Consider the following 18470-nt stretch of genomic DNA (forward strand, 5'->3'; position numbering starts at 1 on the left):
GGCGGAAAAAATTAGATTAACAACGTGAGGGAACTTGTCCCTCATTATAGTTGTTAAACTATAAAGAACAGATACTACACTTGATCTTAGCCAAAAGGCCTGAGAGGATAAAGATTCAATCGTTTCTGCAGTTTGCGACCCTTTTTATACTTTTTTTTTTTTTTTTTTCCTGGCTTGAAAAATTTTCTCTAAGAGACGGTGGATTTCAGCAGTCTGGTGTTGGTTACATTTGCTGCATTTAATTGACCGAAGTCTACCTGAATGTGGATCCATTGTAATGCAAAGCAACTCTGCACATTGGCCTCTTCTTGGCTGTTCATTTGAGCATTAAGTCGCTCAAACTTGCACACAAAATAAAGCAGATGATCCTCTAGTGATGCTATCAGCACTCAAATGATGCTACAATGCACTGTATCACACATCTACATCATACTACACCTCCCAAGCGTCCTTGAGATGCTTCAAATGGGCAACATACGTGACTAACTATCGTGACATTTGAAAAAATCTTTACCTCTTTGACATGATGGAAAAAATTGCTCTTTCATCAAAGGCAAATTAAATCGATAAAATCAACAATGAGTTCATCAGCAGAGTAAATTGAAAACACGGCATAGATATGTGTATGGACATTGATGATTTATTTCGTTGAAATAGCATTCCTTCCGGCTTCAAACCAGCACTTTCCAAATTCGATTCTGTCTTTGATAAAGAAGTTCTCGATGATGATGATAAGGAATTATGGCTGATTCGTATTCCTGATAATGTATGTTCTATGTCTCGTTATGAAGCAAACATTGCTGACACAGCATGTGTCTTTAGCTGTCTGAAGAAGATGTTGCCTCCATGAAGATCAAAGCACCTACCGACAAGGCCACCAAGAAGCCTCTCGCTAAATTCGAGAAAGAAGATGATAAATATGCTTTATACAAGGTGCCTACCGCCAGCGACTTGAAATCAGAATCAGATGACGAGAATTTGGATGATGAAAATGTGGATTTGGGCATCAGTGGACATGAGATGGTATCATTTGATTGTTTAGTTCCCTCTCGTGAAGATGGTGGCAAGCTTGCATTTGGTAAGCAGTTGACATGCTGTAAACATCAACCAAGCAAACTCAATCTGTTGATGTAGCACCCAAGAAATTTGATCAATTTTTGATCTTGAACCAAATTGTAGATATTCCAGACTCAATAGCTTTAGCACAATCCATCCTCGACAAGCCTGTTTACAAGAGAGAGCAACCTGAAGGCCTCAAAATGCGTTTCAAGCCTTATGGATACTACTCTGGTCAAGTGACAGATGGCGACGCTGAGATGAAAGATACCAAGGACGTTGCTGCAGATCAATGCGACGTTGCAAAGAAGAGAAAGAGAGTCGAAACCGAGGAAGAACGAAACGATGACGATAAGAAAGAGGTCAAGAAAGAAAAAAAGGCCAAGAAAGAGAAGAAGATCAAGAAAGAGAAGAAATAAACATGTATCCATTATAAATAAAGCAGAGCATATTATAGAATCACTTACAACATTCGATCCAAAGGCTGATGACATTGCGGCGAAGATTGTCACTTCAGTGGCGATAATTTTGATGAGCGAGGTGTCTTTTTGTGTTGGAAATGCGATAAAAGAGGGGGTCGGCACGTTGATGTGTCGTTTTGATGTGTTAGTTTAGCCCTGTCGCAACTGTCCTTGCATTGTCATCGACACAATTCAAATCAACGGTGTTTCAAAGCGTAGCAAGACATCAGTCTTTTTGATTCATTCATGCGTAAACCTTCCAGGTTGAATAAGAGGCATATGTAAAGTGTATTTCGAGCCAGCATGCTAATCACAACGGAACATCTACCTGCAGATTTGGGTTTATACCGTTCAAACGTTATATCGGAGCCATGCTGGGCAGCGGAAATTCCATATTTTCTATTTCGCTGTTGTGCTGATGCATCATTGGTCCTGGCGAAGCATTATTAATTGCAAAGCATAACTGCGTGTTGCCTGCAGCAAGCGCTACGGATGTGCCAGAGTATGATTTTTACTATAAGCGTTACATGATCGTTTCAGTGCCTTTCGCAATACTGACATTGTGCTTCTGATTGGATACATTTGTATAATAATTCGAGAGAAATGCCATAAAAGGTGCGTTTTACACGTCACCCACCGCGTTAGAAATTACTATATTGGACCTTTGGTTATGTGTTCTTCTTTCATTTTCCATTTTCCCTTTTTTTTTTTTTTTTTCCTTTCTTCACTTTTTAAAAAAGCTAACAGAAAGAATGACCATCAACGTCAACATCAAATCATCAAGCGACAAGAAGTTTGTCATTGCTATCGATACCGACAAAACTGTACTGGATCTCAAGAATGCCATTGCTGAACAAACCGAGGTTCCTGCAGAAAGACAACGCCTCATCTATTCTGGTCGTGTATTGAAGGACCCTGATACCTTGGCCGACTGTAAGGTGGCTGATGGTAATACAATTCATATGGTCAAGGGTGGAGGACCTAAAGGTAAGATGGTCTATAAGAAGGTTGACAGAGAGGCCAAGTATGTTAATCAAGTGGATTACTTAGCTGCTGCTCCAGCTGCTTCTGGCAATGCTGCTGCCTCTGCTACTGCTCCCACTGGTGCTACTTCTGCCACAGCAAATCCTGCAACACCAACAAATAACTCACAAACAACACAAGCACCCAACGCTAATCCATTTGGCGGATTTGCCGGTATGCCAGCCGACTCACAAAGCAACCCTTTCAACATGTTTGGCTCTGGTTTCGGAGCAGGTGCTATGGGCAATAGCTTTGGAGCCATGGATCCCAATATGACCAACCAAATGTTACAGAACCCCATGTTTGCTCAATACATGTCCAATGTTCTTCAAAATCCTGCTGTTCTCGATTCCATCATTCAGACCAATCCCCAATTATCCGGTATGGGCCCAGAGATCCGTAATATGATGCAATCACCAGAATTCAGACAAATGTTATCCAACCCTGATATGATTCGTCAAATGGCAACCATGGCATCTGCTATGCAAGGTGTTAATGGTGGCGCTCCTGGTTTTGGAGCTGGTGCTGCTAATCCATTTGCTGCCATGATGTCCCCTCCTGCCGCTGGTTCTCCAAATACAAACGATCAGCAATCACAGCAACAACAACAAAACCCTTTTGCTGGATTTGGCAATGTGCCTCCTGTGGATCCTCAGTTACAGCAACGTATGGCAGCACTTTTCGGAAATCCTACCTCTCCATCTCCTGCTGATACGCGCTCACCCGAAGAAAGATTTCAAGTTCAATTACAACAATTAAATGAAATGGGATTCTGGGATGCTGCAAAGAATATTAGAGCTTTGACAGCAACTGGCGGTAACGTCAATGCTGCTATCGAGATGCTTTTCAGTGGAAACATCTAAATGAGAGGTACAAATAAACTTTTTGGCTGAAATTATTATGGTGGATGGACAAAATGTTGTGCAATTTACAATTTGGTGACACAGTAGTACTATCATCAATAGCAGAACACTTCAATATTTCACAATAATAGTACGACAGAGAGGACGATTAGGGTCTTTGCGGGTTGAACAGTTTTGTAATGGCCATTGGCTGATATAAACTGATTGATGAGATGTATACATGTAGGACTGAAATTGTGGACATCAGCTGAGTGGATATCATACATTATGCACTATTCTAACAGTAAGCACATGGAGAGATGTTATGTGCTTCAAAGTTACGGCATTGTAAAACCTTAATCAGGCACGTATATAACAAGATCTTGTGACATGATAAGTATTCAATGGATGGTCTTTACTTGCTAATCATTGAGATATTGCTTGCCTGTTATATTTTGACATATGAACTCCGTTCAGGGGTATTATTTCGTGGCCCAAAAATCGATGTGTAAACATTCAAAAAAAAAAAAAAAAGTAGGCAAACAAATCATATCCTTTTAAAAGTTTAAAGAATTGAGTACCGTACAAGGTGAATAAACCATCGGCGAAGCCGGTATTGAGAGAAGGTTTAGAGGGGGTACGAAGTCCATTCACCAACAACATAACGCATCCAACTCAACATTTGCTAACATTGACATATGAGAGTATTTTACCATAACGAAGCGAAGGTGCAAAACCATGGCAACTAAGCAGCAAATTCGAGTTTTCATTTCCATTGTTAATAAGCTTACCAGCAATATAGCGCATCAAAATTTGCTTGAATCAGCTTTACCAAAATCAATACGCCTATTATTTGAATTAAAAAATTGCTCAAGCTACAGAATTGCCTTTCCAGTAAATTGCAGTTACCAAAGATGTGATTTATGCCTTGTAAATAGACTCTATAAAGCAATACATAACCAAATTTGACAGCTTTCAAGCCTTCATATCTTGATATGTAAACCTTTATGAGCCACCGGAATGACGCCAAACAATTGTACTTGAGTAGTAGTAACTTCCTAACATCTTTGCTCAACTTTTTGAGACCAAAAAAAAACATGGCCAAAAATCGACCAAAAAGCATGAGGGATACCTCATGATTTTCATCCAAAATCAAACGATCGCATTTTTCACCTTGAAAATGAAGACTTTTACTAAGGCATATACTAGATCAAAATGTTTCTCTCGATCCAAAGTAACCTATGAAACCACTTTTATGAGGCTTTCATATGCAAAAATATGGCTATTTTCGCTAAAAGCCTTATTTCAAATTTTATTAAATTGCTCAATAATTCCATTCAAAACACTTGTTACAGTTAGCACCATTGGAAGCACCTTAAACAGTACTTCAAGAATGTATTAGGAAACGTAGGGTGATCATCACAATTTATATAGTCGAATGCCAAAAAATAAACTAAAGAAGTTGGCAAAGGACAAAATTCGACCATCTTGAGCAAAAAAAATAAACTGAGTTTGAATGAGATTTGGCGTTGCCACGGGCTAACGCAAATGCTTTTCTGATGATAATAATGATGATTGCGATGCTGATTAAATGAGGATTATGGAATTGAAAGTACAATTGCTTAGCTCGAGCGTTTTTTTTTTTACTTGGAAATTTTCCCTATAAAGGTGTCTTTTGCAATGACAATTTCACAATTTCAAAAGCAACATCAGCAATTGGATACCCCCCCTTCCAGACTTTGATATAGCCTTTTTTTTTTTTACTATTAATTGATTATTTAAAATCTACTTGATATGCCAGATTTTATTATCTCTGATTTGGAATGTGTTCGGCGAGAGCCCACAGGGCGACGTCGACATCGACCGTAGCGAGATAGATCGGCTAGTACATTACATACAAAAGTCTCTTTTAATAGTTATAATTCCAATACAGAAATAGATGAAAAAAAAAAAGTAAGAGCCTGTATCTAAACTAGCTAGTGCGGAAAAGATTGACTAACAGTGTTCTAAATTGTTGAAATGCAACTTCTACCTCATGATGAGGGGTACCATTGAAATTCGACATTGAACCATCATTCACAGCTCCACTGGATGATCCGCTCAGGAGATCTGTTGATGATGTTGCAGTTATTGGCGGTGGTGTTGCACCGTTTGACGTGGGAGTAGATATGAGAGTATCTCGTGGTAGTGCAGTGGCACCCATTGTATATACATCTGGTCTGCTAGGAAGCAGGAATTCCACGTTTCTCATGCCTCCACCACCCATACTCTCAGCTCTGTCTAGACCTTCATTTTGCACACGTTTTCCACTTCTTGAATTCTCGATCAAGAAACCTTTGATGCACTTCATGACCACTTCGCCTCGCTTCTGAAGCCATGATTGATGATGATCCATTGTCATGTAATGGTCTGGTTGTTCAATGAACCTGTCAGGTAGTAGCAGTAGAGGAATTGATAGCGATGAAATGTCAAATTGGGTTGTCATTTTCAAAATGTTGCGAAGACCGATAATAAGAGGATGGCGATTGGAGAGATCTGTCGTGGTGAGGGCTAGGGGACATGGTCAAAGGGATATCAGTCATTATGCGTTGACGCCCTTTTACAACGATTTACCTGCACTATTGATCAAAAGGTGAAAAACTACCTGAGTACTCGGCAAATTAGAGTGCTTTGTGACGAAAAACGACCCTTCTGTCACTGGATGCTCCTTGAAATCCTCCTCTACAACATTCAATTGTGTCTCGATATCAGCGAAATGGAATTCAGTCGACTGTTGACAGCGCTCAAACAGAGCCTTGTTGCTGCCTTTGCCCGTCTTGTACAATCTCCACCCTTCCACAGGACGTCTTGTCAATTCGTTCACTTCCACAAGCACGATCGCTGCGCTTAGATGACTCGTATAGAGCTTAGTGGCGGTTTCAGCTCGGTAGGCCATCTCCCGAGGAGGATCATATACAGGATGAAACACTTCACTAGCCTCGTCTGTCACCAGTAGTCTGAGATTATGCGAAGATTTGATCTGTGCTGTGCCCATCATGATAGTAAAAGACTCGACGAGTTGTGGCGTTTGTTGCTGATGCTGCTGTTGCTGACGACGTGCCTGACCTCTCATTAGACCTTGCTTACTTTCATTCTCATCGTTCTCGATGCCAAAGTTTTCCATGGCCTTACCTAGCCAACCTCCCAATTTGCGCACGGAACTCAAGTTGGTGCTCTCCATAGCCTGCTTTTGTTGCTGTAAAAACGAGATGGGGTTCCAAGACTTGCCTCCAGTATTGTTGCTATTAGCATTGTTTGCATTGATGCTGTTGTTCTGACTAGGCACATTCAGATTTGGACTACTGTGTGCCTTTGCAGTCCCCGAGCTCATGATGTTGAGAAATGTAGGTGTTCTCTGTGTCAGTGATAGTCTACGGCTGTTCGTGTTTTCAGAGCTTTGGCGGGAATGGACAGAAGCGCTACTTGTCGTTGCAGGCACGGGAGCAGTGGCTGATGAAGCCTCGGTGACGAGCGCAGGGCGAGGCACCTGGCTCAATGAGTGCGATCTGCGGTAAGGCGTGCTGGAGCTGGCAGGCGGTCTTGCCATTGTTTGAAACTGTTGTTGTTGAATCAACTGCTGCTGCTGGAACTTTTGCTCGGCAATATATGCATCCACCTTTTCAGGGTTCTCTAGTAATAAGCCGATAGCAGCTTCCATGTTTTGGTTGCTCAACACAAGCGCAGTTTCTGCTTGCTCTTTCTGGAATCCCATCTCCTGGATGCTTTTCACCGATTCTGCTGTTGCGGCTGACAAGGATTCATCGTTGGAAGAAATGGATGCGGTGCGCACTAGGCTAGCGAGTTCGTTGGGTGAGTGCTGTTGCTGCTGTAAATTAGGCGAGGTAATGGACCCAAGGCTGCTGGCTAATGAGCCCGTTCTGCGGCGTGTGATGATGGGGTGGGTATTGTTGCTTTTCGTATCGCTGTGTGTGCTTTTGCTGCTTCCTGCTGGTGCTGGTGCTGTTGCTGATGCTGCCTCGCCATCGCCGTTGTCTGTGTCCCATTGTCTGACTCGACTGGCTGCTGCTGCTACCATCTCTTTGCCATCCAGTTTCTTTTCCGCCACTGCTGTAGTTGCTACAGCCAAGACACCCAATGCATTGTCCTCTGATTTCAAATGCTGCTCGTCCGACAGGGAGGCTAACCTCGACTGGTACTCTTTGTATAGCTCAATGACAAATTCTCGGTATTCCTGACGCTGCGTTTGTTGTGTTTGAAGGATATCGGATTGCCATGTAGCTTGAAATACTTCCATTTCCTCTACCTGGCGGGTAAATATGGTTGTCATGTCATTGCTGCTGTTGTGGGTATTGCTGTTGGGTGATCCTGTCAGTGATGTTGAGGAAGAAGAGGCTGATTCGATCTCTTGCGCCTGTCTAGGTGGTATGGGTAAGGTTTAAGTTCTGCTTGGTCGGTCGAATGCACATTTACCTCGCTTGAATTGCCACCAACTCATGATCGCTAGCTGTCTGAAGCTCCTGAATTGCAATTGCATAGCTCTGTTCCAGTTCCAACAAAGTATCAAAGATGGCAGGTATAGGGCAGTGTACCAAGGTATGATAAGCTCGAGGGAATATGTCCTATAGCAGCGTCAACAAACACCATTCACGCGTCGGTAGTGTCGCAATCAAACTTACTTCTTCGGGCTTATTGTTATATTGAAGTGTGTTTGCTTGATATGAGTCCATAAACAGATGGCGCAACTCTTTCTTCTGAACCACTTTATGCTCCCGTTCAAACAACACTTTGCTTTTGCATGTTTCGTTCATAGCAGACAGAATGGAAGAATACAAAGATATGGTCAAGTAAGGGGGTAGCGCGTGGATTTGCACCAGATGATATACAAGATCTTTGATGTTTTGGCCTTGCGCAATGTCGACCTCAATAGACTTGTGGTTCAAACAGGGCAATGTAACTGAAGCATGAAATGATGTAGTTGCTTGCATTTCCCTTGCTGTTAGGTAGTAGAAGAAAAGAAACGTGTGCTAACTGATTCTCTTGTTTCGAAATTAGAAAATAAGAAAAAAGAAGATAGCTTGTATTTGGCGGTTTCTTCTTTGTCCTGCTCCTCCAATGTTGGAAGCAAGCTGCTCTGGTGGTAGTGTCAAAAAGTCATGTGATCTCAGGGTCTGGAGCCATTTGGCTGTAAAATTAAACATGCTCGAAAAAAAAAAAAAAAAACAATGAGCGAGCCCACTTTTGGTGGATGAAAAAATCGGATCATGTATTTAACATGTTGAGCGTCTATTTAAAACCATCTGGTATCGATTTGCAGGAAAGAGGCATGACGAAAAAATTCTTTAAAGAGTTAAAAAGACGAAAGCTGAGCAATCTAGCTCAAAAATCTATCAAGATTTGCTTGAAACCGTAATCTGATGTACAGCGAGACATATTGCAGCGGCGGTTTATTGTCTAATGCAGCTACCACATTTATAATGATTTCACATTTGATCTGTAATTGGAATTTGGTCATTAAAGAACGAAAGGAAACTAAACTAAAGAACGGAACAAAAACAAAGCATAAATGCTTATATATAAAAAGAAGGCTGACCGACCTACAGATAGCAAGCCAACTAGTAAATAAATGATTGAAATTAATATCCACGTGTGTGGTACATTATCGACCTCGATTTTCATGAATTTGGGTATGTTGTGATAAACAGCATTTTATCATTAATGCAATGTTTCTGAGAAATGGAAAAACAAAAACATTACACAAATGGACATTTCATCAAAATTGGATGCGCACAGCATAATCCACCACACTGAGAATCAAACGCAGCTCCTTGATTTCATATATATATATATAAATAAATAAATAAATAAAATCTAGGCAAAGAACATGAAACTGATCTTATTTGATGCTTTGATATGGAAAACGGAATAATTTCTGGGTAAATATGTAATGTGGTCTATGATATGTGTGATGCGCCATGTTTGATGGGGTTCCTCTTGAAAAAAAAAAAGAGGGAGTTATAAAAGGGAATACACCAAATAGAGAGCACAAGAAAGCCAAGGGAGAGGTGGGGGGGGGGGACTGTGTGACAAGAAGGCACTGAGGGAATATTTTTATAAATGTTGTCAAAAGAAGGATGGATGATAATGAAAATAAAAAAAAAAAAAAAAAAAAAAAAAAAAAAAAGGGAGCAATGTTGGGGGGGTGGGGGTGGGTTACATGTAAAACAAACCTGGTGAAAGGGGATCCAAGAAAAAGTGAGGGAGGCAAATTTTTTGTTTTACATGTATCACGATGGTTTCTTTTGGGACATTTTATATTTAGGGGCCGGTCAAAACGGAAGAAATCTTTTTAGTTGTTTGCGAACCTTCTTTTCATGGTGGTGCTGATGGAATTATCCGACATTTTGTAATCAATATAAATATAAATCAAGATTTCTCATCTTGGCTTTTTTCTTCTCTTCTTCCCTCACTTGATCAAACAACCAGCCAGAAAAAAACACAAAAAAAAAACATACACCTATACGCCAACACCATGACAGCATCCTACTCCATTTTGTCCATTACAAATCCATCGCAATTAGCAGATTTCTGCGCAGTGATCATACCTTGTATCTGGGCTGGATCTTTCAAAAGAGCATTGTTAAGTCCGAAACGTCATGCTGCTTTTAAAGTTTACGTCCAGAAAGTATTGAAAGCGACACAAATATCATGTACATGTATGATTTTGGCACTCCATTACATCCAGAGATTACGAGCAGCTTATCCATCGATCAGAGCGTCCATTGGTTCCGAAGTGAGACTATTCACGACAGCACTTGTATTAGCAAATAAATATCTGGATGACAATACATTTACGAATAAGGTAATTTTGAGTAATTCATTTGATTCGAGGCAACATCTAATCCACTTTACTACAGACATGGTCCGAAGTATCCAGCATTCCTGTGAATGAGCTGAACATCATGGAGATGGAGTTCCTGTCAGCATTAAATTACAACATCCATATTCCTCAAAAGCAATTCTTTGCATGGACATCGACATGCCAGCAATGGTGGTCAAACAGCACATTGATGATGCCCATATCACCAGCAACACCTCCTCCACCACCTGTTGTGATCCCCATGATGCAGCCATTGAAACGCACGCATGAATACATCGATGAATATAGCACACAGGCTACAAAGAAGCGATACATCCCTGATCAGGCACCGGCACCCACTCAAATCTACAGCTACAGTTACCCTACACCACCACCCAATGTTTGTAAACCCATTTTGAGCTGGTCCTCATCTGTTTCTGCATTATCATCAGCCGCCAATATAAATACATATTACAACACTACCAACATGAATGCATTCCACCATCATCCATACAATCATTCATATCAATAGATTTCTTGTTACACATTCCCCTTTATTTTTTCTTTTATATATACATATATATATATATATATATGTATAAATGACAAAACAACATCGTACATATAATACTCTTTCTTAACAAACACACACACATATATATATATATATATATATATATATATAAATACTACTGTACATATATAAATATAATAAAAATGCCTTCCTTTCTGCCTGTACTCATAAATCACAAAAAAAAAAAGTCAGGTACACAAACAAGTTGAACTAGTTTTTTTTTTTTTTTTTTTTTTTTTTCTGATCGACATTAAAGCCCAAAATGTGATGGTTCTAGTCTTGAAATGACTATTACATGGTCGTCTCACGTGGGAGAAATTTTATACCGATTGGATGGTTAAACAAAAAGCATAGAAAATGTGGTCAAATGTGTGTGTGTATGTGTTGCAATGTCGGTTTTTTTTTTTTTTCATCTTGCATGTACTACTCCCTTTGGGATGTGATATTCAAAACCAGTTTTTTTTATTGGTTTCATCATGTTTCTATATTCCACGTGTGATACCCAAATCTTAATCAACAAAAAGAAAATCAAGGCGCCTCGTCTCGTCTCGTCTCGTCTCGTCTCATCTCGCCTCGATTGTCCGCCTCCGTTTTTATTGATTTTTTGCCTTGCTTCTGCTGCTGTCTGATAGTACAGTTGACGGGACCACACACACACACACACAAACACCACATCACAATATAAATATGTCATTAGACTTACTATATACGTTTTTATAGATCAGATGAAGCTATAAAAAACGCACCTAATAACACAAATAATTCGCTTTTTAGCACAAGTGATACATTTAATTTCATTGTTCCACCAGGATTATATAAAGTAGGCATTTACATGGCCCGCGGTAGGTCTAAAATAATCTATTTGTGAAACCGGATGATTCCAAGTAATTCATTCTTATTGGAATCGCCTACAGTTCTTCTCTCACGATGACGAATAGAAACAAAAAGAGCGGGAATCTGATATTCTATATTATATTATATTGAGCTGGCCGCACATCTATAATTACTATACTAGAGCGCCAAGATTACTTGTATTGATTGTACTGCAAAATCATCTGATAGGTACGGCCGATGGATAATAATCAAAGCGAGCAACCAAAGGAGGGCGGCGAAACATAATAATAGCAATAATAGCAATAATAATCAGCTGCTTTAAGATGGATGTGATGAAATTTCATGGGTAATCATCAGTCAAATATCATAATCTTCAGCCCATGAAGGAACACTTAACAAATCATCTTGGTGTACGTTAGTCTGCATTGAATCTCAATTCAAAATAGTTAAATTTGGGGGGGGGGAGGGGCGGCCAAAGTTGATGTAATGTAATGTCATGTAAGTCTCTTTTTTTCCTTCTGTAAGCATGTAGTGTTACCATCGTGATATCTTGTTTAGTGTTTTTGACAAAAAAGAAGCTGTATCAAATCGAAACAAATATTTCCAGATGCAACCATGATTAAGGCATTACATTACACGCCACATAAAACGTCTCCTTTTTTATTTATAATGATCAAATGCATGCCCCAATTTCGGGTTTGAGGCAAGGGGAGCGAGAGAGAAAAAAAGAAGCGAGAGACAACATTTGTTTAATATGACTAAATTTAACAATTTATAACACTAATTCGCTAGGATTTCTAACATAAAATTCAACTCTTTCAAGGAAAGCATTTGCCTTTTGATCATTCAAGATCTTTCCTGGCTTGCCGCCGTCTAATTTGATTTCAACGGCATGTGTTTGCTTTGGTTGTTGAGTGAAATCTAATTTGGCATTTTTCGTCGAGAGTTGAATACGACGAGGCTCTTGCTTTCTTGAAGCACCGCCAAGGTAGTCGATCAAATCAAGCATTTCATGATCTGATGAACGCTTCTTCTGCTGTGATACAATACGTTGATAGCCGCTTACTTGCATGACATAAGGCTTGGAATTTTGATACGAGTCTGTAATAAAGTCATAAGTAGGTTCAGTTAAATTGAAAACCCTGTGTTTTTGTGTTTGTTAGTATCCCAGTTGCATAGATCTGTCTTTCTTTCTTCTTGCTCTTACTTGAATTGTCCACCTGTGTATTTCTCGGAGAAGGATAAAGGAGAGGATTTATAAATAATAGGGTTCTTAACACCAACTGCATTGATCTTGTTGGCTGTGACATCTTGCAAAGCACGTTCAGCTGCCTTTGCAATGAAATCGTTAATGCTGACATGTGTACCATGTTGTTCGTTCAATGATTGGCGCAAGCTGAAGAGATCGTCGACTACAACTTGTTTGCTGATGAATGTAGGGAGGGGAGGAGCGACTTCCTTCTTATCCTGCTTTTTCTCAGTCTGTATCCAATATCAGCACAGTGTCATCTTATCATGCCATGCCACTCCATTTACCTTGGCAAATACAATTTGATCTCTAGGAGGTGCAATACTGAGAGTAGCCTTGGGTGCAGGCTTGGGCTTGATAAGACCAAGGTGAGCGAGAACATCGCCCTTCAAGATTCGGCCACCGTTACCGGATGCCTTGATGCTGTCAACATCCTTGATACCGTATTTCAACACCAAACTTAAAACAGCAGGAGACAATGGCTTCTTGAGCTTGCTAGTGTCAATATCGTGGTGAGAGATGGGTGATGCAGTAGGTGTAGGAGCAGATGTGCTAGTAGGCTTCTCCTCTATTATACACCATGTTATCAGATCAAGCAAACCAGTTGACATTGAATGAAATTTTACCTTCAGCAGCAGCAGCAGCAGCTGGGGTAGATGAAGATTCTTCTTCTGCGGGGATCTCAACATTGGAGATATCATCACCTTCTTCAGCAATGAGAGCAATTAAGCTGTTGACAGATCCCTTTTTACCATTTTGAAGCTATTGTCACTATGATCAGAGCCTGCTTCTCTGTCTATCCTTCGCATCAAGTAGAAAACTTACAACAATCTTGGCTAAAACACCATCCTCGGCAGCTTCGACATCAATTTGAGCTTTGTCAGTCTCGAGTTCCAAAAGCACATCGCCAGCAGCAAAGGAATCACCCTCCTTCTTCATCCACTTGTGAATAGTACCTTCTGTCATGGTAGGACTCATGGCAGGTAAATTGAAACGAGTAATGGCTGCACTCACAGCAGAGGTGTGAAATCCTAGCAAAATTTTGGGTTTAATCAAACTATCCACTTTTTCAGTTCATACTACTCGTACCTGCAGTAGCTTTGTAACTGACAGTTGTTGATAATTTACTTGCGAAGCGATGCATGGTGTCTATTTTCTATTCTATTCCACAACAATAAATATATTTCAGAAAAACAAATCCAAGAAAAGAGAGTAAACAGTTACAAACACGGGAATAGAAGCGAAAATTACGGGATAATGATATGTTGTTTGATAATACTATGGCCCCGGATTAATCGTGACCATGAATCTAACAAAACATACGGAGAAGTGCCCTTATAAATTTACTATTTAAGTAATTGGCTCAATCTGGTTCCTAGAAACAGAGTTGAGTTTGATGATGACATGTAGAAAATGGGGTTTGATGGGAAGCAGGATAAGGCTTTGAACAAAGCCCACCGACATTTGCTTTCGTATCTGTAAGAATCTTGGTAAGATCACAATCGTTCATGGTACATTTGCAACCAAATGCTTGTATGTTATGGGTAGGTTGAAGCTGTTTAATCCCTATCCTTCCCGATAAGCCAAATCAGTGGCTTGTGAAGTATACCATCTCGCACTTGAATTGTGGTAGTATATGCTGAATAAAGGCATACGATGAGATCGCGAATCAGAAGCTGACAAAATCTACATCTAGCTCGTGTATTATAGTTTTTTGAAGAGTCGAGTTGATACTCACAACCACTTGATACTTGAAACGATGAATCATTCCACATGGAGGCACTCGCCATCAACGCTTCATCAAAGTATGAGAAACAATGATTTCTATCAACTACAGAATTAGTGACTACATTACCACTTGCAATCATGTAAGCTACTTCAACCAAGCAAAATTCCCAATGCTAAATCATGTACAGATATGGCTTGGATGAACCGCATTCATTCAGATTGAATCTTGAGGTCGTTTCTTTCATCGTCAGTATTATTGCATGGAGATATGGAATTTTTTTTTCGCATTCTGAACCCAAGATCAATTCGTGTATCTGGCATCAGATCATTTTGCTTTTTATGTATGTTGTTAATGATCTGACTATGTATAGCATAGCTGTTTGTCCAGATCCACATGTACATGATAGCCATTACCAAGATCTCAAGGGAAAATGAGCATTTATTGAGTTGTCAGCGTTCGTCTGATCAAGCACACTTGACAATCATATCAACGAACAAAAGTAAGCTAATATTATAAGCTTTACTCGAGGCCATCTTGATCTTGCTCTATTATGTAGCTCACTTATTGATAATGAGTATGGCAGTACTGTTTCAAAAACTTTGATAGAGCAAGGTAGTAATGACCATTACACTGTAATGAACGGACATTAGTCAAATGACTCTACTTTGATACCCTTTACCATAAACAGTACTATTATTGCCTCAAATGATTCTATCTAACGTCCAAAAATGCATCTCCAGTATATGTAAATTTGAATTTGGACTCGAAATGTCATCCACAAAACTCTCGTTTAGTGGCAGGATAAGCATGGCAACATTTTTGCTAGCCAAAATTGATTTATTCTCCGTGATTTGTTTTATTTTCCTGATTTGTTGGTTTTCAGACTTTTTGGATTCAATTTGACCTATTTTGGAAGATTCAACTATATAAAATGTGATGATCATCGCATACTTCTTAATGCATTTCTGGAACGCTTTTCAAGGCGCATCCGATGGTGCCAAATAAACTTAATGTTTTGAACAAAAATATTGAGCAATTTTCAAAAATATGAAATGAGGGTTTTGAGGAAAAAGTCGAGATTTACCATATTAAGGTCGCACAAACAAAGCTTCAGCGGCTGCGTTGGATCAAAAGGAACATTTTGATTCAAGATATATCATAGTAAAAGTCTTCATTATCAAGGTCCAAAACGCGATCGTTTGATTTTTGATGGAAATTATGAGGTATCCCCTCATGGTTTTTTGGTTGATTTTGGACGAATTTTGGCGATCCCAAAAAAGTTGAGCAAAGGTGTCAGCAAGTTGCCGCTAGGCAAGAGCAATTGTTTGGTGCTATTCTGACAATCTAAAACGGCCTTGAACGCGAGGAAACGCGGCTCAAATGCACTCGAATTTTGCTGTATTAGACACACTCTTGACTAAAAAGGGATAATACCTGTATGATACTTGCCCGTATATGAAGTAGCAACGTGTAGATAGATATAGAGCATCGCATAAGAACCAGATTTACAGATAATATAAAGTGTTTTTAAGTGTAAGTGGAGGGTCAAAATGAAAGTAGTAGCAGTATTCTGATAAGGTGCGCAAGGGCAATCGGTAGCGCGAGCTGCCGCTGCGCAGGTTGGTTCTCACCGAAGCGAAGCGAAGCAAAGGTAGAGAGCCATCCGAAGCATAAACACTTGTATATATTAGCGGAATGCCTTGGATGTACGCTCTCAAATCCACAGTGCAAGACACATGCCTGTATATATGACACCAACGCCAGGTGTATCATGCACTGTGGTCTCGTACAATATATGATACGCTGTAAACTTGTCATATATCCCAAATACGTACGTTGCTGAGGCAATGACTGTTGATGTTGACTGTATTGATAGACTGTACTCAAGATATGTATACATGCTACTCACACGAGAAGCTGGCCAAGCGGCTTTTAAGAAGATCTATTTATTCATTTAAACAAATCCACGTTACATTGAATTTTCCAAGATGTCCTTCTAGCATAAGTGATTCAAGTGAGCTTGTATTCCAATTCATAGCAATAACAGAGCGCATTTATATGTTTAGAGCTTTCAAGAAGGATCGCCTACCAGGCTTTTCAGTTCCATACCAATGAAGCTTCTTACGCAAGTATTATCAATTCCACAGTAATGACACATCCTTACTTGATTATGTATTACACGAACCTAATTAATACCTTTCATTGCTATGAAATTTAAAGAATATTCCTTCCCAGAAACACTTCAATACTAAGCTCTTTGAGAGCAATGCCACAATCAACTAGAAGCTTCTTTTTTAAAATTATTGTGTTTGATTACTGATGCCTTCAGGTCTGTTTGATATATAAATTCCCAGATCAGATCTATTAAACGTTTACACAGGTACAGGTACAGACACAGGTACAGGCACAGGCAGCCTGTGCAGTGTCAGGTATACGATGTATACCAAAACAAGTATGATGCGAGTATTGGCATTGGAGTTGTTAGCTGATAAAACGAGTTATAGCATATTTAAAGTTGCATGTATTTTGTATCACAACCATCATGTAACACCTGGACGACATGGCTTATCACCTCTACTGACAAAAAGTAGCTACTAGAGGCAAAGAGCGAGCCCTATTGCGTTCATCACTCGAGAGATCCTTAAAAATTGCGAGTCTACAGAGGACGAAATCCATGATTGATTGACAACGAGATGTATAAAATAACGATTGCTGCTGTAATATCCCAACTTACACAAAGGTGATGATGTACATATTGATGTAGCAGTTTACCAGGGAAAGTTGGTGGGTAGAGAATTTCTATTTAGGGACATTAATATAGTTTGTACGTCAACGTGCTAATTTATATATACAAGAATGGAGGAATTCAACAATTTCAACTTAAATTGAGACCTTGCTATCAAAATGTTTTGTGTACAATGCATCATCTCACAGGATTATATGCTACTTGCACAAGAGAAGCAGGTCTCTTATGTCATTTGCTACGCTGCTAAACACATTTTTTACTATTATTATAAAATCGAAATCTTGTGGTATCAAGGCATTGATTGGACTATCAATGCTCAACCTGTAACACAAGAAAAATATCAATGGTATGCACTGCACCAGATCTAGTATAGCTCATGTGCTACTCCAATACAAAAATAATCAAAAGGAAGATCATTTCCGTTGATGAATATTATGATTCAGCGTCTTTTCGCTAAAGAAAAAACTGAAAAGAAGATCCATTATCTATAGATTGGACAGCGTATCAGTCATGGCATATGAATTTATTGACTCAAAGTAAACCATTGTAGCAATATCATTAAAGCGGAAAGCAAATTTGATGTAAAAGAAAGAATGGAAATATTTTATATATATATATATATATATATGATTGTCGCTAATGACTAAAATTATGGCATTTCCGCTTAGCAAATCATGCTGTCATGACATGAACGAGTGCAAAACTACTAGAGTCAAGTCAATTGCATCTGAGAGACGTTGTGTATATGCCATTGTATACCACGACTTGGCCACACTGTAGATTCAACCAGACGCAATCATTCACTCTGGGAAAATCAGAGAAGCTCGTCTGTTTTATTTACAAAACTAATTTTGGTTGACATACACGAGAAAAACAAGCACTCTGCCACTGACCAAGATCTATAAAAAGCAAAATTGTCTAGTAAAAAGGCAGAAATTATCGCGAGACTCAACTCTAAAGTTACAGAATAGATTCAGAGGAAAGACTAGAAGATGAGTTTGTGTCTAATTGAGAATTGAAGCCGGAAAAACCGCAACATCGTTTTGACGGGCTATTTATATACAAAGACATCAAGCACGTACGTCTACACTGCCACTGAG

General features: G+C 39.5%; 5 protein-coding genes across 5 annotated transcripts; 3 read left to right on the forward strand and 2 right to left on the reverse strand.

The window, feature by feature from the left end:
- Positions 1-578: 578 nt before the first annotated feature.
- Positions 579-1475, forward strand: ATC70_010209 (uncharacterized protein; the record flags this gene model as incomplete). Its single annotated transcript, XM_064829429.1, has 4 exons — positions 579-595; positions 658-766; positions 823-1078; positions 1135-1475. The coding sequence occupies 4 exons, from the start codon at positions 579-581 to the stop codon at positions 1473-1475; spliced, it is 723 nt and encodes a 240-aa protein (XP_064686631.1).
- A 794-nt stretch (positions 1476-2269) lies between these two features.
- ATC70_010210 (uncharacterized protein) lies at positions 2270-3403 on the forward strand (the record flags this gene model as incomplete). Its single annotated transcript, XM_064829430.1, has 2 exons — positions 2270-2504; positions 2568-3403. The coding sequence occupies 2 exons, from the start codon at positions 2270-2272 to the stop codon at positions 3401-3403; spliced, it is 1071 nt and encodes a 356-aa protein (XP_064686632.1).
- Positions 3404-5354: 1951 nt separating this feature from the next.
- On the reverse strand, positions 5355-8367 carry ATC70_010211 (uncharacterized protein; the record flags this gene model as incomplete). Its single annotated transcript, XM_064829431.1, has 4 exons — positions 5355-5932; positions 5996-7797; positions 7853-8001; positions 8059-8367. 4 exons carry the CDS (start codon positions 8365-8367, stop codon positions 5355-5357), a joined length of 2838 nt encoding a protein of 945 aa, XP_064686633.1.
- Positions 8368-9911: 1544 nt separating this feature from the next.
- Positions 9912-10770, forward strand: ATC70_010212 (Malic enzyme; the record flags this gene model as incomplete). The annotated part of the gene is made up of 2 exons (XM_064829432.1): positions 9912-10241; positions 10297-10770. The coding sequence occupies 2 exons, from the start codon at positions 9912-9914 to the stop codon at positions 10768-10770; spliced, it is 804 nt and encodes a 267-aa protein (XP_064686634.1).
- Positions 10771-12418: 1648 nt separating this feature from the next.
- Positions 12419-14039, reverse strand: ATC70_010213 (uncharacterized protein; the record flags this gene model as incomplete). Its single annotated transcript, XM_064829433.1, has 6 exons — positions 12419-12788; positions 12854-13128; positions 13183-13463; positions 13522-13657; positions 13721-13926; positions 13985-14039. 6 exons carry the CDS (start codon positions 14037-14039, stop codon positions 12419-12421), a joined length of 1323 nt encoding a protein of 440 aa, XP_064686635.1.
- Positions 14040-18470: the final 4431 nt, after the last annotated feature.

This window comes from Mucor velutinosus (genome assembly GCF_035048745.1).
Source record: "Mucor velutinosus strain NIH1002 chromosome Unknown tig00001563, whole genome shotgun sequence".
NCBI classification, from domain to species: domain Eukaryota; kingdom Fungi; phylum Mucoromycota; class Mucoromycetes; order Mucorales; family Mucoraceae; genus Mucor; species Mucor velutinosus.